This window comes from Blennius ocellaris (assembly GCF_963422515.1).
Source record: "Blennius ocellaris genome assembly, chromosome: 3".
NCBI lineage: Eukaryota > Metazoa > Chordata > Actinopteri > Blenniiformes > Blenniidae > Blennius > Blennius ocellaris.
Window position 1 is genome coordinate 2,401,424 of NC_137652.1, and position 15,622 is coordinate 2,417,045.

A 15,622-nucleotide genomic window follows, 5' to 3' on the forward strand; every position below is an offset into this window, starting at 1 on the left:
CAAACTTCTATACCTATACCTGTACACATAAACATAAACAACGAGCGCAACCAGCTTTCTGACGCCAAAGGTTGACCTGGACTCAGAAATATTAAATGTTTCCCGATCACCTCCAAAATGTAATGCAATCTTCCATGTCTTAATATAGAATAGAATAGAGCTTTATTCCTCCCCAGGGGGAAACACAAACTTACAACAGCTCAAGGTAAAAGGGTGCAGAAATTATAAAATTAAAGAATTAAAATATGTAAACATATGTAAATATCTAAACAAGAGCACAAAAATAATCGATTAAGTAAAAATTCAATAAATAAAACAATCCAGTAAGAAAAGAAATCCTCTAAAAATAGAGTAAATTGATATACACACAGTGTAGATAGGTAGGAAATGAGATGTACTCAGTGCAGATGTAAACGGTACATGAGAAGAATGTAGGACATTTACAGTGAGTTGTTAAATATCCTAACAGCTGTTGGGATGAATGACTTCCGGCATCTTGTTAGCTTTTAACATACAGACAAACAAACATATGTCGATTATTTTATCATGTCCTTGGCGGACGTCAAAATTACTCTTTTATTCATAACATTGGCAGAACCCACCTCAGTCTGGAAAGGGATTTATTTTTTACTATTTAAACTAGTTTATGTTGGAATTGGGTTATTTTTTTAGAGTAATTTTGTAAGTACGTGTATTATTCTTAACGTCGCTGTAACTCGTACATTATGGACTAAATGTTATTTAAAATACAAATAAAAATCGATGACTCCACTGAACCGTGTGAACCCGTGACCGCCTCTAGGTGGCGGTGTCGCCGCGACGCGACAACGAAACCCGCAGAAGAAGAACGTCTTCCGGGCCGTTGGGGGGGAAGTGACGTCACGCGCCCCAGCGTTCAGGAGAGGTTGGAGGAGCAACATTAGCTTCCTTTGTACCCGCTCCGTCTTTTCGACGCGGTGCGTCTGCTATGTTGTGAGCCGCTCCTCCGCCCTTCACGACGCCGACGGAGGAGACGACACTACACTTCTTTGACCCCCACAGACCAGCCGGAGAGCCGCGAGGCGGAGCCATGTCCGGCCGCCTGGCGTTCCAGACCCAGCTGGCCTCCATCATGGAGGTGCTGGCTAACGCGGCGGTGGCGGAGATCTGCAAGCTGGTGGACGACGACTACGCGCTGGTGAGCCTACAGATGTCCCAATGCCAGCGGGAGAACAAGGCCCTGAAGAGGAAGCTCCACCTGCTGGAGCTGAAGGTGGCCCGCGGGGCCGCGGAGAGGAGGCTCCGGGACAGCGCCATGAACAGCAGCCGACCCCGGGTGCAGCTCAGCGCGGGCGACAGGGTCCGGGACGCGACGCCCGCTACCGGTACGAGTTGGGCTCTCACAGAACGCGTTGCAGTGTGTTTCATGGAGGCATTACAGGGCAAACGATCAATCAAACTATCCTGGTCCCACTGTGTGAAACCAACCAGTGTTTCGGCTCTCCTGGTTTCCGTGTTAATTGATGACCGCGCGCGTCGGCAGGCGCTCCAAGTTACAAACATGCCACCTTGTTAACGGCATTTGCAGTTATTTAACGGTAGAGTAGCTCTGTATCGTGTCACAATACTAATAAATTAGTTTCCATGCCCTGGGCAGGCAGAGAACCACGCTACCCAGTCACAAGCGGCCAACTATACCTACATATTCAGTAAAAAAAACCTTCCATCCTTCTTTATCGTTATCCCACCTCAGTCATTCATTTTAAATCTCGGTTCACTTTGGGTGAAAGCAGGTTCGGGTTGGACCGGTCAGCAGTCCATCATAGGACAAACCCACACTCGGTCAATGAGGACAAACCAGCTGGTCGGGTCAGACTGTTGTCTGAAGAAGACAGATTCAGCTACGTCTTGGGATTTATTAAGCAAAGATGGCCGTGTTCAGAACAGGACAAACCCAGGAGGGTCAGGTTTTCCATTTCAGACTATCTGGTTCCAGGTTTCAGCCAAACCCACCACACTCGGCTGGGCTGTTTCAGCAGATTTAATGAGTGTTTTTGTTCTATTGTCCGATAAGAACTGGTGATAAGGTGCCTGCCGGGGTTGTAGGGCGGGAGGAGAACCTGAAAGTACAGACAAAAAGCAGGTTCTTCCTTTTTTTACTGTCGGAGATCCTTTTAAAATGTACAGAGAGGAAGATTGAGTGACGTATGGCCGTATGGAGGGAGAGACAGTTTAGTAGCATATGAAGCAGAGCTTCCATTCATCAGCTCTCTCTCTCTTTCTCTCTCTCTCTGAAACGTTTCTCACAGTTTAGAGTCGGGACTGTGGGATAGAACACCCTGGTTTGTGTGGATTGTTGTGACCTGGCGACTGTCTGGTTGCTGTGCAGGTGGTGTGTTTGAGCGGCAGGTGGAGGCGTCTCTGTGGGCGGGCGGAGCTGCGGGAGCAGCTCCCGGCGAGCCCATGAGTCAGGTGAGTGGAGCTCTTGACGGTTGAGAGCGAGAGGTGGGACGGCCGGGTGTTGACAAAGTGGCGTTCAGTCCCCAGATGTGGAGCTGGTGGAGCCCGAAGCGCTGCTGGTGAAGGAGGAGAAGGTGGAGGCAAACATGTCTCCGGTGGAGGAGGCCGAGGAAGACGTGCGCCTCATCGGAGACGATGGTGAGTACCGAGCTGTGTGCACGGGGCTCCTTCACTCTGTAGGGTCTGATGGGTTACTGATGATGTCATCGATGACAGACGAGGTGAAGGAGGTTTAAGTTCTCTGGTTAATGTCACTTCATTCAAATGTAGCACCTGAACAAGACGGGCTGTTTTTCACGTGTTTCTCAAAACCAGCGTTTTTCAACCTCTGCTCCGCGGCTCACTGGTGTTTCCTCCAGATCGTCAGCTGAGCCGTGGGAAATTATCACATTTCACATTTTTTTTCCTATAAATCATTGCTCTCACAGCAACAGTGTGTTGCAGAGTAATCATGTATAAATACTCTTCACCACTAGAGGGCAGCACAGAACTTTGCCGGTGAAATGTAAAGTGACAGACGTCAGTGTGGTTCATCTCCACCTCCTGCTACCATCTTGTATCAAAGTACTGTGTCAGTGACAGTGATGGAGAAGTTTTTGAAAACCAGGATCTCAGCTCTTCATCCATCAGGTCCAGGTTTCACACTGAGGGAGGCACTATTAAAAAAAGTCCTTGGTTTCTGGATTTACTGGATTCCTGTTGATAAAACTTTGATGAGAAAGACTTTATATTGTTAATAGAGGCTGCAGAGTTTCACATTTTCGGGTGGTGGTGGTGGTGTGCCTCCAGATGTTTCCAAACAAAAAAGTGTGCCTCGTTGAAAGGTTGAAAAACACTGGTGTAAATGACCATCAAGAAGAGGTGAAGTCCAACTGGTTGTTCATTCCTTCTAATGAGTTTATCAATCTGTTTCCAACCTCTTCCTGAAAACCTGAACACAAAATTCTGAGAATTTTAAAATGGGGGGGAAAAAATAGAACATTAAAAGCTTTTTTTTTTTTTTCTCCTAAAGGTGATGAGCTGATCGGTTCAGCGACGTTTCCTGAGCATCTCAACACTCCAGTGTTAACGGGGTCTTTGTCTTGTCCCCCAGGAGTGCTGGAGTGCGCCCCCCGCGGAGCTGCAGCTCAGAGACTCTCCTTCCAGCCTCAGGACTCTCACAACCAGAGCATGAAGCGGCGTAGCGACGGCGGCGGCGGCAGAGGAGTGGAGGTCAGTGGCTCCTCTCCTCTCCTTAAGTGTGAACTCAGTGACTCTGCTGAGGAGGCTCTGAACCCGCCGCGGTACGTCCTCGACGGCGACGCCGCGCCGTGTGACTTCAACACAAACACAAACCCGCCGGCCGCCGACTTCTTTAGCCGGCCGCCGGGCGCCGCCGCCGCCGCCGGCGACGACACGAGGAGGCCGTCTTGCTCCTACTCCATGGCCGCCCTCGATTTCCCGTCCACTTCCTCCTCCGCCGCCGCCAACGGCTGGAACCGCTACGACGGCGCCTTCCCCGCGCCTCAGCCCTTCGGCGGTGATGCTGGTGGTGGCGGCGGCGGCGCGGCGCCCCGGACCGGCCGGGAGCGGCTGTTCGTCTGCAGCTACTGCGGCAAGGCGTTCAACAGGCCCAAGAAGGTGGAGATCCACCAGCGCGTCCACACCGGGGAGAAGCCGTTCCGCTGCTCCACCTGCGGGAAGATGTTCTCCGAGGCGGGGAACCTGAGGAAGCACCAGAGGGTCCATACCGGGGAGAAGCCCTACTGCTGCAGCCTGTGTGGGCGCGGCTTCGCCTGGATACGCAACCTCAAAACACATCAGCTGAAAAGCCACCCAGAGGTCTGCTTTGAGGACGAGGCCTGGACCGCCAAGTGAACCGCCTCTGGTCCTGGACCGCCAAGTGAACTGACTCTGGTCCTGGACCTCCACGTGAACCGCCTCTGGTCCTGGACCGCCAAGTGAACCGCCTCTGGTCCTGGACCGCCAAGTGAACTGACTCTGGTCCTGGACCACCAAGTGAACCGACTCTGGTCCTGGACTGCCAAGTGAACCGATTCTGGTCCTGGACCTCCAAGTGAACCGACTCTGGTCCTGGACCTCCAAGTGAACCGACTCTGGTCCTGGACCACCAAGTGAACCGACTCTGGTCCTGGACTACCAAGTGAACCGCCTCTGGTCCTGGACTACCAAGTGAACCGCCTCTGGTCCTGGACTGCCAAGTGAACCGCCTCTGGTCCTGGACTGCCAAGTGAACCGCCTCTGGTCCTGGACCTCCAAGTGACCTGACTCTGGTCCTGGACCTCCACGTGAGCCTCCTCTGGTCCTGGACCTCCTCTGGTCCTGGACCTCCACGTGAGCCTCCTCTGGTCCTGGACCTCCTCTGGTCCTGGACCTCCACTGACCCTCAGAGGACCGGATCGCCCTGCAGGACCTCCAGGAAGTTTCCTCCACGTGGACTAAGACATGTGACCTTCTCTGATGTGGCGCCGGTGGCCGTTTCTTGTTAAACACTCACTCGGGACCAGAAGAGAAGAATCGTTCACTTCTGACTTTAAAGTCGCATTTTCAGCTGCAAAAATCCCAAATAATAATAAACACGAAGTTGTTGATGTTGTTGGAAGCGACGATGGTCTTTCTGTTGCCCTACTGGGTGACGGTCTCTGGTCTCTGCCTGTTGAGCAGCAGGGCTCCGTCTGATTGGTCGGAGTCGTTGGCAGGAAGTGACGTCATTTATCATTATCTTCCACATAACTGGCAGATGTGTTGTAAGAATGGTTTATTATTTATGTGCAGCACATTTAAGGACTTTAGTTTTAGTGAGAGTGACTTGGTGTGTTTGACCAGCACCAATCAGTGGCCCCGCCCCCTGGCCCCTGGCCCCGCCCCCCCAACCTTATCATTTAGTGGAGAACCTATTCCACTAAAGTTTAGAAAACTAAAGCCTCCACCCGTAACGTCACCTGACGGTGTGCGGTGACGTCGGTGTCGGTTGGTTCCAGCAGACTGACGGCGCCCTCCTCTGGCGCAGTACCACTTTGTACCACTAGGTGACATCATGTCGTCTGTCGCGACTCAAACGAACCAGCTTTGAGTAGATTTCTGTTCTTTTAGCACATTAAAGCCCAGCAGCATGTTTGTTCTCAGCATTTTTTTTCATCGACCTGTCCTGTAATGATCGAATGTTATCTAGAACGGTGTTTTTCAACCTTTTTTGAGCCAAGACACACTTTTTTTGTTTGGAAACATCTGGAGGCACACCTCCACCCGAAAATGTTAAGATTTTAAACTCTGTAGTCTCTATTAACAATATAAAGTCTTTTTATCAACAGGAATCCAGTAAATCCAGAAAACAAGGACTTTTTTTAAAAGTGACTCGCTCAGTGTGAAACCTGGACCTGATGGATGAAGAGCTGAGATCCTGGTTCACATTCTTCCTTTTCAAAAACTTCTCCATCACTGTCACTGACACAGTACTTTGATACAAGATGGTAGCAGGAGGTGGAGATGAACCACACTGACGTCTGTCACTTTACATTTCACCGGCAAAGTTCTGTGCTGCCCTCTAGTGGTGAAGAGGATTTATACAGGATTACTATACTGTGTCAGTGACAGTGATGGAGAAGTTTTTGAAAAGGAAGAATGTGAACCAGGATCTCAGCTCTTCATCCATCAGGTCCAGGTTTCACACTGAGGAAGTAAAAATTAAAAAAAATGAAATTTGGAAATACTATTTTTCTGTATTTATTTGATTCCTGTTGATAAAACTTTGATGAGAAAGACTTTATATTGTTAATAGAGGCTACAGAGTTTACCATTTTAACATTTTCCGGTGGAGGTGTGGCTCCAGATGTTTCCAAACAAAAAAGTGTGCCTTGGCTCAAAAAGGTTGAAAAACACTGGTGTAAAGGACTAAATATGGTTTAAAACTTGGTTCACGTTGTGACTCGTGTTTCTCTTCAGACCTTTTTCAAATGCAAACAATAAAATCTTCTCTTCCCTCCATCAAATGCGTCTCTGCTTTTCTTTCTTTTTACCATAAAATGCGACGAGGCGTCTTCTAATGGTTGAATGTGAAGTTGAGGTTGTGGTTGTTTTCCAGCAGTAATAAATAATAATCTCCGTTCCTGGAACTCAGTCGTGATATAAATATTCCCACGACACAGCATTGTTGTTTCTTTTCAGCAGGACTTTTCTTAAAAGTATAAATGGAATTAGTCGTTTTAATTTGACCATCAAGAGACGAGGTTCGTCTTTCCTTTGGTTTCACTCTAAAGTTTTTATTTTGAAAACAAAATTAAATTCCGCTTCACATCCACTTTCTCCGTTTATGAATCTGTTTGCAATATGTTTTCTTGGTGATCTTCGTAGCATTGAGGTTCTATTCTACCACTCCGTTGGATGTTAATGCTTCTAGTTGTATAAATATTAGGTTTGCTCTGCAGCCACTGGTTGAGTGAAATAAGTGTTCGACCCCCAACGACTGGATCCGGTGTCCCGGTGGCTCCGGGAGGGAAAGACTTTGGGAGACGCTGGCGACTCTTCAGTTTCCAAAGTGGGAAAACGGTTGTTGATGGAAACGCTCCGGTGCTGCAGAGGCCGCCTGCAGGGGGGCCGCGGGGTCACGTCTTCAGGTCGTTGGTGGACGTCTGGACTGGGAGGGAGGAAGGAAGGATGGAGGATGGAGGATGGAGGGAGGGAGGAAGGAGGGAGGGAGGGAGGGATGGAGGCGTCAGACCGTTTGACAGGAACTGGACCCGCCGGGTTCCCAGGATTTGACCGGGACCCGAAACGTGGCGCCGGGAAACAACGGGGGGGTCGAGGAGAAACATGTTGAGGTCATGGAGCGGCGTCAGGCCTCCAGGCCTCAAGGCCTTCAGACCTCCAGGCCTCAAGGCCTCCACCCGCTGACCACGGACTCTAAAGATCCTTCCTGAGCCGCTTGCAGACCAACAAACATCTCATCTCCCAAGTATTAACTTGTTTTGCTTGAGGGTTGAAGACTTATTTCACGCAACCAAATGCAACTTATATATTTTTTTTTTTTTGTTGTTGTATTTCTCGTTTTCACCAGATATTCTGTCATAATCGCTAATCAACCATAAAAACTAGAGTCGGTTGTTTTCTACCAAAGTGGGTAAATTTTAAACTCAGCAGAGGACGACGTGCTTCCCCTCGTGGTCCTGGAGTCCTGGAGTCCTCCTGGAGACTTCCTGGAGTCTTCCTGGAGTCCTCCGGAAGTCTTCCTGGAGTCCCCCTGGAGTCCTCAGAGTCTTCCCGGGGTCCTCCTGGAGTCTTCCTGGAGTTCCCCTGGAGTCCTCCCGGGGTCCTCCTGGAGTCTTCCTGGGGTCCTCCTGAAGTCCTCCTGGAGTCTTCCTGGAGTCCCCCTGGAGTTCTCCCGGGGTCCTCCTGGAGTCTTCCTGGAGTCTTCCTGGGGTCCTCCTGGGGTCCTCCTGGAGTCCCCCTGGAGTCTTCCTGGGGTCTTCCTGGGGTCTTCCTGGGGTCTTCCTGGAGTCCTCCTGGAGTCCCCCTGGAGTCTTCCTGGGGTCCTCCTGGGGTCCTCCTGGAGTCCCCCTGGAGTCTTCCTGGGGTCTTCCTGGGGTCCTCCTGGAGTCCCCCTGGGGTCCTCCCGGGGTCTTCCTGGGGTCCTCCTGGAGTCCTCCCGGGGTCCTCCTGGGGTCTTCCTGGGGTCCTCCTGGAGTCCTCCTGGAGTCTTCCTGGGGTCCTCCTGGAGTCCTGGAGTCCTCCAGAGCGGTGCAGTAACGCCCCAGTCCTCCTCTGTGTGCAGAAGTGTGGGGATCCGGACGTGGTGCTGGTGAAGGTGGAGGAGGGGGAGGGGGGGGAGCCGGCGGTGGCTCCCAGCAGGACCGGCCTCAGCATACAGGAGGGTGAGCAGAAGATTCTCTTTTAACTGCATTTCCCATGTAATCACAGAAATATGAGGCTTTTTACTGTGAACTCATGAAGGACTGGAGGCAGGAAGTGAAGGAAAGTCACATTGTTTATATTTATATTAGTGCCGTCAGTCCATTAAAATAATGAACTAATGAATCACACAATTTTAATGAATTGCGCTAAAACTAATTGTTTTTCTGAAGACTGAAGCTTGTAATGATATTTATTCAGGGAATTCATGTCGACTCAACACAGACTATTTAAATTAAAAAACCTTTTAGCTTTTGGTGAAACTGTTTCTCTCCAAGATCTGCAAAATAATAGAGAGAGAGGAAACTACGTTAATGACGTCCAATTTATTTTAACGAATTAAATGTTTCAAATCAATTAATTAAAATAACGCATTATTTCTGACAGCACTACTCTCTCTCTATATATATATATATATATATATAAAGTTAAATGCATACATACATATATGTATGTATATGTGTATGTATATGTATGTATGTGTGTATATATGTGTATATGTATATATATAGTAGTGCTGTCAAAAATAATGCGTTAATTTAATTAATTGATTTGAAACATTTAATTCGTTAAAATAAATTGAACAGACATTATTACGAATATCTATTTTTATTCTATTTTTTTCCTGAGATTTTTCGAGCGAAGCCACGAGAGCTTTTATTTTGAAGGGCTGGTGTTTGGTCTGACGTGGCCGTCCTGTCCTGTCTGTGTCTCTGCGTCCAGGACTGGTGGAGTCCAGCACCGACAACTACCAGGGCGTCCTGCCGTTCCACGACGAGGCGTCGCCCAGCCGGCTGTCCGACCTGCAGGAGTGTGGGCGGGGCTTCTCAGAGGTCAGCTACGCCCACTCCTCGCTGTGGACCAATGGGGGGGTTAGTTTCGACGTGGGCGGCCCCGGGCCGTCCTCGCACTGCGTCCCCCTGCCGTTCGTCTCCGACCCGCTGCTGGGCCCCGAGAGGGGCCGGGCGGGGGAGGGGGCGGCGGCGGCGGCGGCGGTAGAAAGCCCCCTGGGATTCCCCACTTTCCCCTTCGAGCCGCTGCCGCCGCCAGCGCCGGCGGTGATCGACCTGTCGGGCGAGGGCGGCTCCCCTCCGGCGCTCCAGCGGTTCCGGGACCCGGGTCCGAGCCACGGCGAGAGGGGCGGCGCCAAGAAGCTGTGCGTGTGCAGCTTCTGCGGCAAGGGCTTCCGCTCGCCGGCCAACCTGGAGTCGCACATGAGGACGCACACCGGCGAGCGGCCGTACGGCTGCGGCGTCTGCGGCAAGAAGTTCTCCCAGTTCTGGAACCTGAAGATCCACCGGAACATCCACACCGGGGAGCGGCCCTACCAGTGCCCGCTGTGCGCCGAGCGCTTCTCCGACCCCAGCAACCTGAAGAAGCACCAGAAGAGGCACCACCTGCAGGACCGGGGCAACCCGCCCTGACCCCTGACCCCTGACCCCTGACCCAACCCCCGAGGCCCAGGCGCTCACACTTCCTGTTTGTGGGTCAGAGACGGTTTTAAAAAAAGAAAAAGAAAAAGAAAGTGTTGATCCTCTCAAAGCAGCAGCTGCACAGGCTGCAGTGCCTCACTGTGTCTGTAGGGGGCAGCAGAGAGCGTTCAGCAGGTAGTGAACTGAAAACCTCCAGCCGGGAGACGGTGAGCGACTCCAGAGGCTCAACCCAGATTAATGCAGAAACTCTCCTTCAGCTACGAGACGCTTTGGTTTTAGTTCAGTGGAAGAAGCTTCTGTCACTTTGTCAGCAGTTTAGAGGATCTTCAGTCTCCAGAACGTTCCCACACCATCGGAGAACGTTCCCACACCATCGGAGAACGTTCCCACACCATCAGAGAACGTCCCGACCGTAGATCCAGAACTTGTGAATTTAAAGCAGAATGAGAAGAAAAGTGAAGTTTAAAGCAGCGAGTCAAAACTTTTCTTCACCTTCTGGAGGTTCAGGGTTTGTTTCTGAACGACTTCATGACATCGAGGTAGTTATTAGTGCCTTACGGTCACCAGTCACACGCCTTGGTGGAACTGGTCAGGTTAGTGGAACTGGTCAGGTCTGGTTAGTGAAACTCAGCAGGTAAGTGGAACTCTGCAGGTTAGTGGAACTCTCCAGGTTAGGTTAGTGAAACTCTCCAGGTTAGTGGAACTGTCCAGGTCTGGTTAGTGGAACTCTACAGGTTAGTGAAACTCTGCAGGTAAGTGGAACTCTGCAGGTTAGTGGAACTCTCCAGGTCAGGTTAGTGAAATTCTCCAGGTTAGTGGAACTGTCCAGGTCTGGTTAGTGGAACTCTACAGGTTAGTGGAACTCTGCAGGTTAGTGGAACTCTCCAGGTTAGGTTAGTGGAACTCTCCAGGTTAGTGGAACTCTCCAGGTTAGTGAAACTCTCCAGGTTAGTGAAACTCTGCAGGTTAGTGGAACTCTCCAGGTTAGGTTAGTGAAACTCTCCAGGTTAGTGGAACTCTCCAGGTTAGTGAAACTCTCCAGGTTAGTGGAACTCTCCAGGTTAGTGGAACTCTCCAGGTTAGTGAAACTCTGCAGGTTAGTGGAACTCTCCAGGTTAGGTTAGTGAAACTCTCCAGGTTAGGTTAGTGAAACTCTCCAGGTTAGTGAAACTCTCCAGGTTAGTGAAACTCTCCCACCAGTACATTTCCTCTTCCTGCAGTCGTCAATATTCCTCTAGATCGTCTCTTGAGGGTCGAGGTCATAAAAACCTGGTTCTTTTCAGGAAGTTGTTCTGGTTGTGAAACGAGAACTAGCGACTGAGTCTCAGCAGATTATTCCTCCGCCTCACATTAAAAAGCTGCGCTTCCTCTGGATTATAATCCCGTCTCACCGTGTTTCCTTACTGGAAACTACTGCTCCGACGTCAGGCTGGATCCCGGACGGTCTCTGGGGGAGTGAAGCTCCTGTTCAGACAGAACCGACTCCTCCTCTGTTCTGCTCTCCTGCTTCTCCAAACCCCACGAGCTTTTAAACTGTTTGAGCTGAAACCCGGCAGAGTCGCCGCTCGGCCAAATGTAGAAACGTGTTTTAATCCTGTTCTTCCAGACGAGACGAGTCGAGGTGTTTGTTTCCGCTGTTAAGCTCGACTGTTCACTGCTTCGGTCGAAGGTTTGAACTCTGAACACGTCGGCTCTCCTGAAGCGTTTAGCCCACGGTTAGCTTCTTGTTTTGTTTTTTATTCTCCAGTCCCCAAAGTTTTGATTTGAATTCTGCTGTGGAGATTTGTATGATGAATGCAGGAGGAATGACGGTTTATTGTGTTTTTTTTGTGGTACTGTAACGACTTTCTGTTGTTGCACAGTGACATCTAGTGGTCACCGATGATATAAAGCGGTTTTCAAAAGTGTTACGTTAGTTTGCTAATGAAGGTGTGAACAGTGACTCATATGAGCAGTGAAGCAAGAAAAACAAATCTACTTTTAGTCCAGAAAGTATGATTTGCTTCCGGTACGGTTTTTCCATTGAGGTGGAATTCGGCTTTGTTTTTAGATTTCCAGGACACTGAGCAGGGTTTTCTTCTTTTTTTTTTTTTACATCAAGGAAAATATACGTGTGTTTTCAGTAGATGATCAGTAAACGTTGGAAAGCCGTTTGAATCTTTTCCCGCCCAGTTCAGGATCGTCGTCGTCGTCGATGTGCGGAAAACAACCAAAGTATTAGAATCCCAGAAGGCCGACGTGCCGAGTGGAGCTGCTGCCTTCAGACCTTTGACCGCCGGTTTGTGCTCAATGTAATACACACTTCATGTATTGTGTCACAATTTTGTAAAATCTTGCACAATGTTTGAAATGTAACTCATTAAAACTTTGTAAAAACAAAAAACAAAACAAACAAAAACAACAAAACCCAGTGTGTTTGTGTTTTTCTTTCCCATCCTACAAAATTGTGACACAATATCAACAAGTCTTATCAAGTAAGTTGGTTTAGTTGGTGGAAACTGAACATCTGGACCTGCAAGGCCGAAACACCTTGATATTTATCGGTTTGTAGGTAAAAACCAAAGTCCTGCAGGCGGTGAGGAAGTGTCGTCACGCTTCATTGTAAACGTTTAGACGGGCGCCGGAGGGAGAAGCTCAGAACATCAGCGACTCGGTTTCATGGCTGCAGACGGAACGACTCCGTGTTGAAACTCGTCCAGAGAAAGAGTTTCCAGATCGTCGGTACGGTCGCTCTCCTCGTCTGACCGAACCTCTGCAGCTCCGGTCTGGACGAACAGGCGACCAACCAACGACTCAGTCCTATGAGCTTTGGCTTTGAGCTGCTAGTTTTAACACCGCGAGAACATCGTGAGTTCTTCCAGGCGTTTGAGATCAGAGCTCAGAGAGAAGCTGGTTCTCGACCCGGAGCAGAAACCGGAGGCAGGAAGCTGATCGGGAAATAAAAGCTTCAGACTGTCGGACCGCGGCGGCTGGCGTTGTGCAGAAGCTCTCAGCAACACGTGATGAAGAAGTGCGGCGGTTCGCAGCCTCACGTCCACAAAGAACAGGCTGATTCAGGTTTTCTGTGGAGTTTTCATGTTGTTCCTCTACGGTCGAGGGTTTTTCTCCAGGTGCTTCCTGCCACAATCCAAACACGGGTTGGGTGACGAGGTTCTGCCGCCAAGATCGGCTCCAGTCCTCCTCCGCCGTGGACCAGGTCCATAAGGCGTGTCAAGAACATCACAACCAGGACATGGTGTCATAGTGAAAGATTGATTTTCTGTTCGGTTAGACAAACTTTGAGAATTAAATTCCTCCGTGATGACACAGAAGCCGTTGATGTTTTGGGGTTTAAAGCAAAATCTGGCTTGAGGGAGAGAATTTGATTGTGCCAGGAAGTCCTGTTGTAAGCTGTGGTCCAAGCTGTGGTCCAACCAGTGGTCCAAGCTGTGGTCCAACCAGTGGTCCAAGCTGTGGTCCAACCTGGAAATAGCAGGACTTTTCCCTGATTGCCTTCAGAATAAGACGCTTTCTCCAATTAGACCCGTTTAACTATCAATGACTTGGATCTGATGAAAAGTGAAAACGAGCTTCTCGGTGTTGTTTGGATTGTTCCTGAGCGAGTTTGTCTTGATTGACGAGACGAACCCCGGCAGTGGGACGGTGTGGAGGACGGCCGATTGGCTCTTTCAGATGTAAATGGAACCTGTGAGAAGAAGCGTGTTCTGAGGCTGATCTCCCCTCCTGTCCCCCCCCCCCCCAGCTGACCCAGGAGGGGTCCAAAGACTCCAGCAGCATTGTGTCGGTCCAGCTGAGGGTGGCGGACACCAACACGCCTCCCAACCCCACCTCGCAGCAGCAGAGGTCCTCCGCCAGCAACCCCCTGGGCTCCGACTACTCCCTGTTTGAACTGGAGACCTTCTTCACCCGCTGGGCCCCCGATGGCGACTCGGCGGCGCCCCCTAGAGGCCCCTCGTGCTCCTTCTCCACTGACGAGTCCACGGATTGTGACCAGGACGGCGTTATTGTGGTGGAGGCGGAGCCACGGGCCGACCCCGCGGCCCGGCTGGGTGGAGGTCAGAGCTTCTCGGCGTCACAAGGTCAAAGTCTGCATGTCAAACTGTTTCTTGTGTCTCTCTGGTCTTGTTGTCAGATCAAAAAACCCAGGAATAAAGTGAAGATGTCCTCAAAGATCCGGCGGTTGAGAGTGAACTGATTGCTGTTTCCGTCCACCAGGTGCGCCTGAAGGCTCCTCGGTGTCGACGGCCCCCCGGCCCCCCTGGACCAGGACCCTGGCCGGCAGCTCCCCGGCTGCCCAGCGGCTGCCGCAGCACCAGGCCTCCCCCGGCGGCACCTCGAGCTCCGCCGGGACTCCGCAGGACGCCGCGCCCCCCAGGGGGTCGGCGGCGGCCCCGCTGAACGGCGTGGAGGCGGCCCTCGCCGCTCAGTACCGGGCCGACCTCCTGGCCCGCCACGCCAAGAGTCAGGCCGCCGCCGCCGTGGCTGCCGGCGAGCGCCGCCTGAAGAGGTACGTGTGCCGCACCTGCGGCAAGGCCTTCTCGGGGCTGTCCAACCTGGAGGCCCACGAGCGCGTCCACACGGGGGAGAAGCCGTTCCGCTGCGACACCTGCGGGAAACGCTTCTCGGAGGCGGGGAACCTGAAGAAGCACCACCAGCGGGTCCACACCGGCGAGAAGCCCTTCAGCTGCCACCAGTGCGGGAAGAGGTTCGCCTGGATCTGCAACCTGCGGACGCACCAGCAGTCCGCCACCGGCTGCGCCGCCGCCGCCACCGCCACCGCCGCCAGGCCCGGCACGCACTGCTGAGCGGGCGGCCACACGCCACACGCCACTCTTCTGTACCGCTGAAACACTGTGCACCTGCGAGCTCTCAGTCGACCGACTGCAGCTCTGGACCGTTACCAAAGTTTTACTTTCCTATCTGAACACGTAGTAAAACCCCCGGGGGCGGAGCTCCAGCAGGCTCCTTCACTTTGTGTGTTTGTCACAAATGAAAACAACCGTTTTTGCCTTGACAACAAACCCAGACGTCGTCAAAATGATCGTCTCCGTCGTGACGAATTCCCAACGGAGCGTTTCCGTTCAGAAAGATGCCGAGGTTACAGCGAAGCCAAACTTTAAACAGTCAAAGGGGTCACATTATATAAAATGACACTGTTGAGTCTGTGACTGCAGCTTTACTTGTGGAGAAAACGTCACAAAATATTTAGACTTTTGTTGTTAAATGATTTCAAAGAAAGAGGCTCAAATGGTGGAAAACCACAGATATAAAGTTTGAAGCACCCGAGAAGACGAACCGCTGATCTTCTTGATTCTTATTTATTACATATCACACGTTTTCAGGACTGTTTTTGGTAGAGCGTGTATTTTAACATGTAATTTTAACATATTTTCTTGTACTGTAATAAACAATTTCTCTGGAAAAACACTCCGGCTTGAGTGGCAGCAGTTATTCCACCCTCAGCATTAATCCTGGAAGCGTTTGTCTTCACTGGAAAGAGTTTGAATAGATCAAGACTTTAAAAAAAAATACTCCACATTTTTGAAGGCATACAACATATTAGTACAAATAACTAACTGAGCCTCAGACAGCGGTCGTGTTGCAGCTTTTATTTATTAGTACATTCTCTTTCAGGTCATTAGGTTGGATGCAACGCTGTTGGTGCAATAATCTGCAGAGGAAATAGAAATACAGCGGTAGGAAGCACAGGTAAGTATTAATATTCCAATGTGTCTACATATTCGTTTTTTTGTCTTGATTTCTTCCTGGAAAGAAAAAAAACGGTT

General features: G+C 50.6%; 2 protein-coding genes across 4 annotated transcripts; both read left to right on the forward strand.

The window, feature by feature from the left end:
* The first annotated feature begins 886 nt into the window (after nt 1–886).
* Nucleotides 887–15,131, forward strand: LOC308145682 (uncharacterized protein). Of its 3 annotated transcripts, XM_080517187.1 has the most exons (8): nt 887–1,364; nt 2,369–2,451; nt 2,520–2,637; nt 3,593–3,711; nt 8,267–8,366; nt 9,127–9,236; nt 13,579–13,915; nt 14,052–15,131. In XM_080517187.1, the coding sequence occupies exons 1-8, from the start codon at nt 1,070–1,072 to the stop codon at nt 14,639–14,641; spliced, it is 1,752 nt and encodes a 583-aa protein (XP_080373313.1). In that variant the 5' UTR covers nt 887–1,069; the 3' UTR covers nt 14,642–15,131. The 3 variants fall into 3 exon arrangements, 1 of the variants encoding a protein (XP_080373313.1); XR_013937084.1 differs by lacking the exons at nt 13,579–13,915; nt 14,052–15,131 and adding an exon at nt 10,689–11,185 and having other exon boundaries at nt 9,127–10,547; XR_013937085.1 differs by lacking the exons at nt 13,579–13,915; nt 14,052–15,131 and adding an exon at nt 10,784–10,812 and having other exon boundaries at nt 9,127–10,706.
* On the forward strand, nt 3,922–5,739 carry LOC308147998 (uncharacterized protein; the record flags this gene model as incomplete). Its single annotated transcript, XM_080520226.1, has 1 exon — nt 3,922–5,739. The coding sequence occupies one exon, from the start codon at nt 3,922–3,924 to the stop codon at nt 4,354–4,356; it is 435 nt and encodes a 144-aa protein (XP_080376352.1). The 3' UTR covers nt 4,357–5,739.
* Nucleotides 15,132–15,622: the final 491 nt, after the last annotated feature.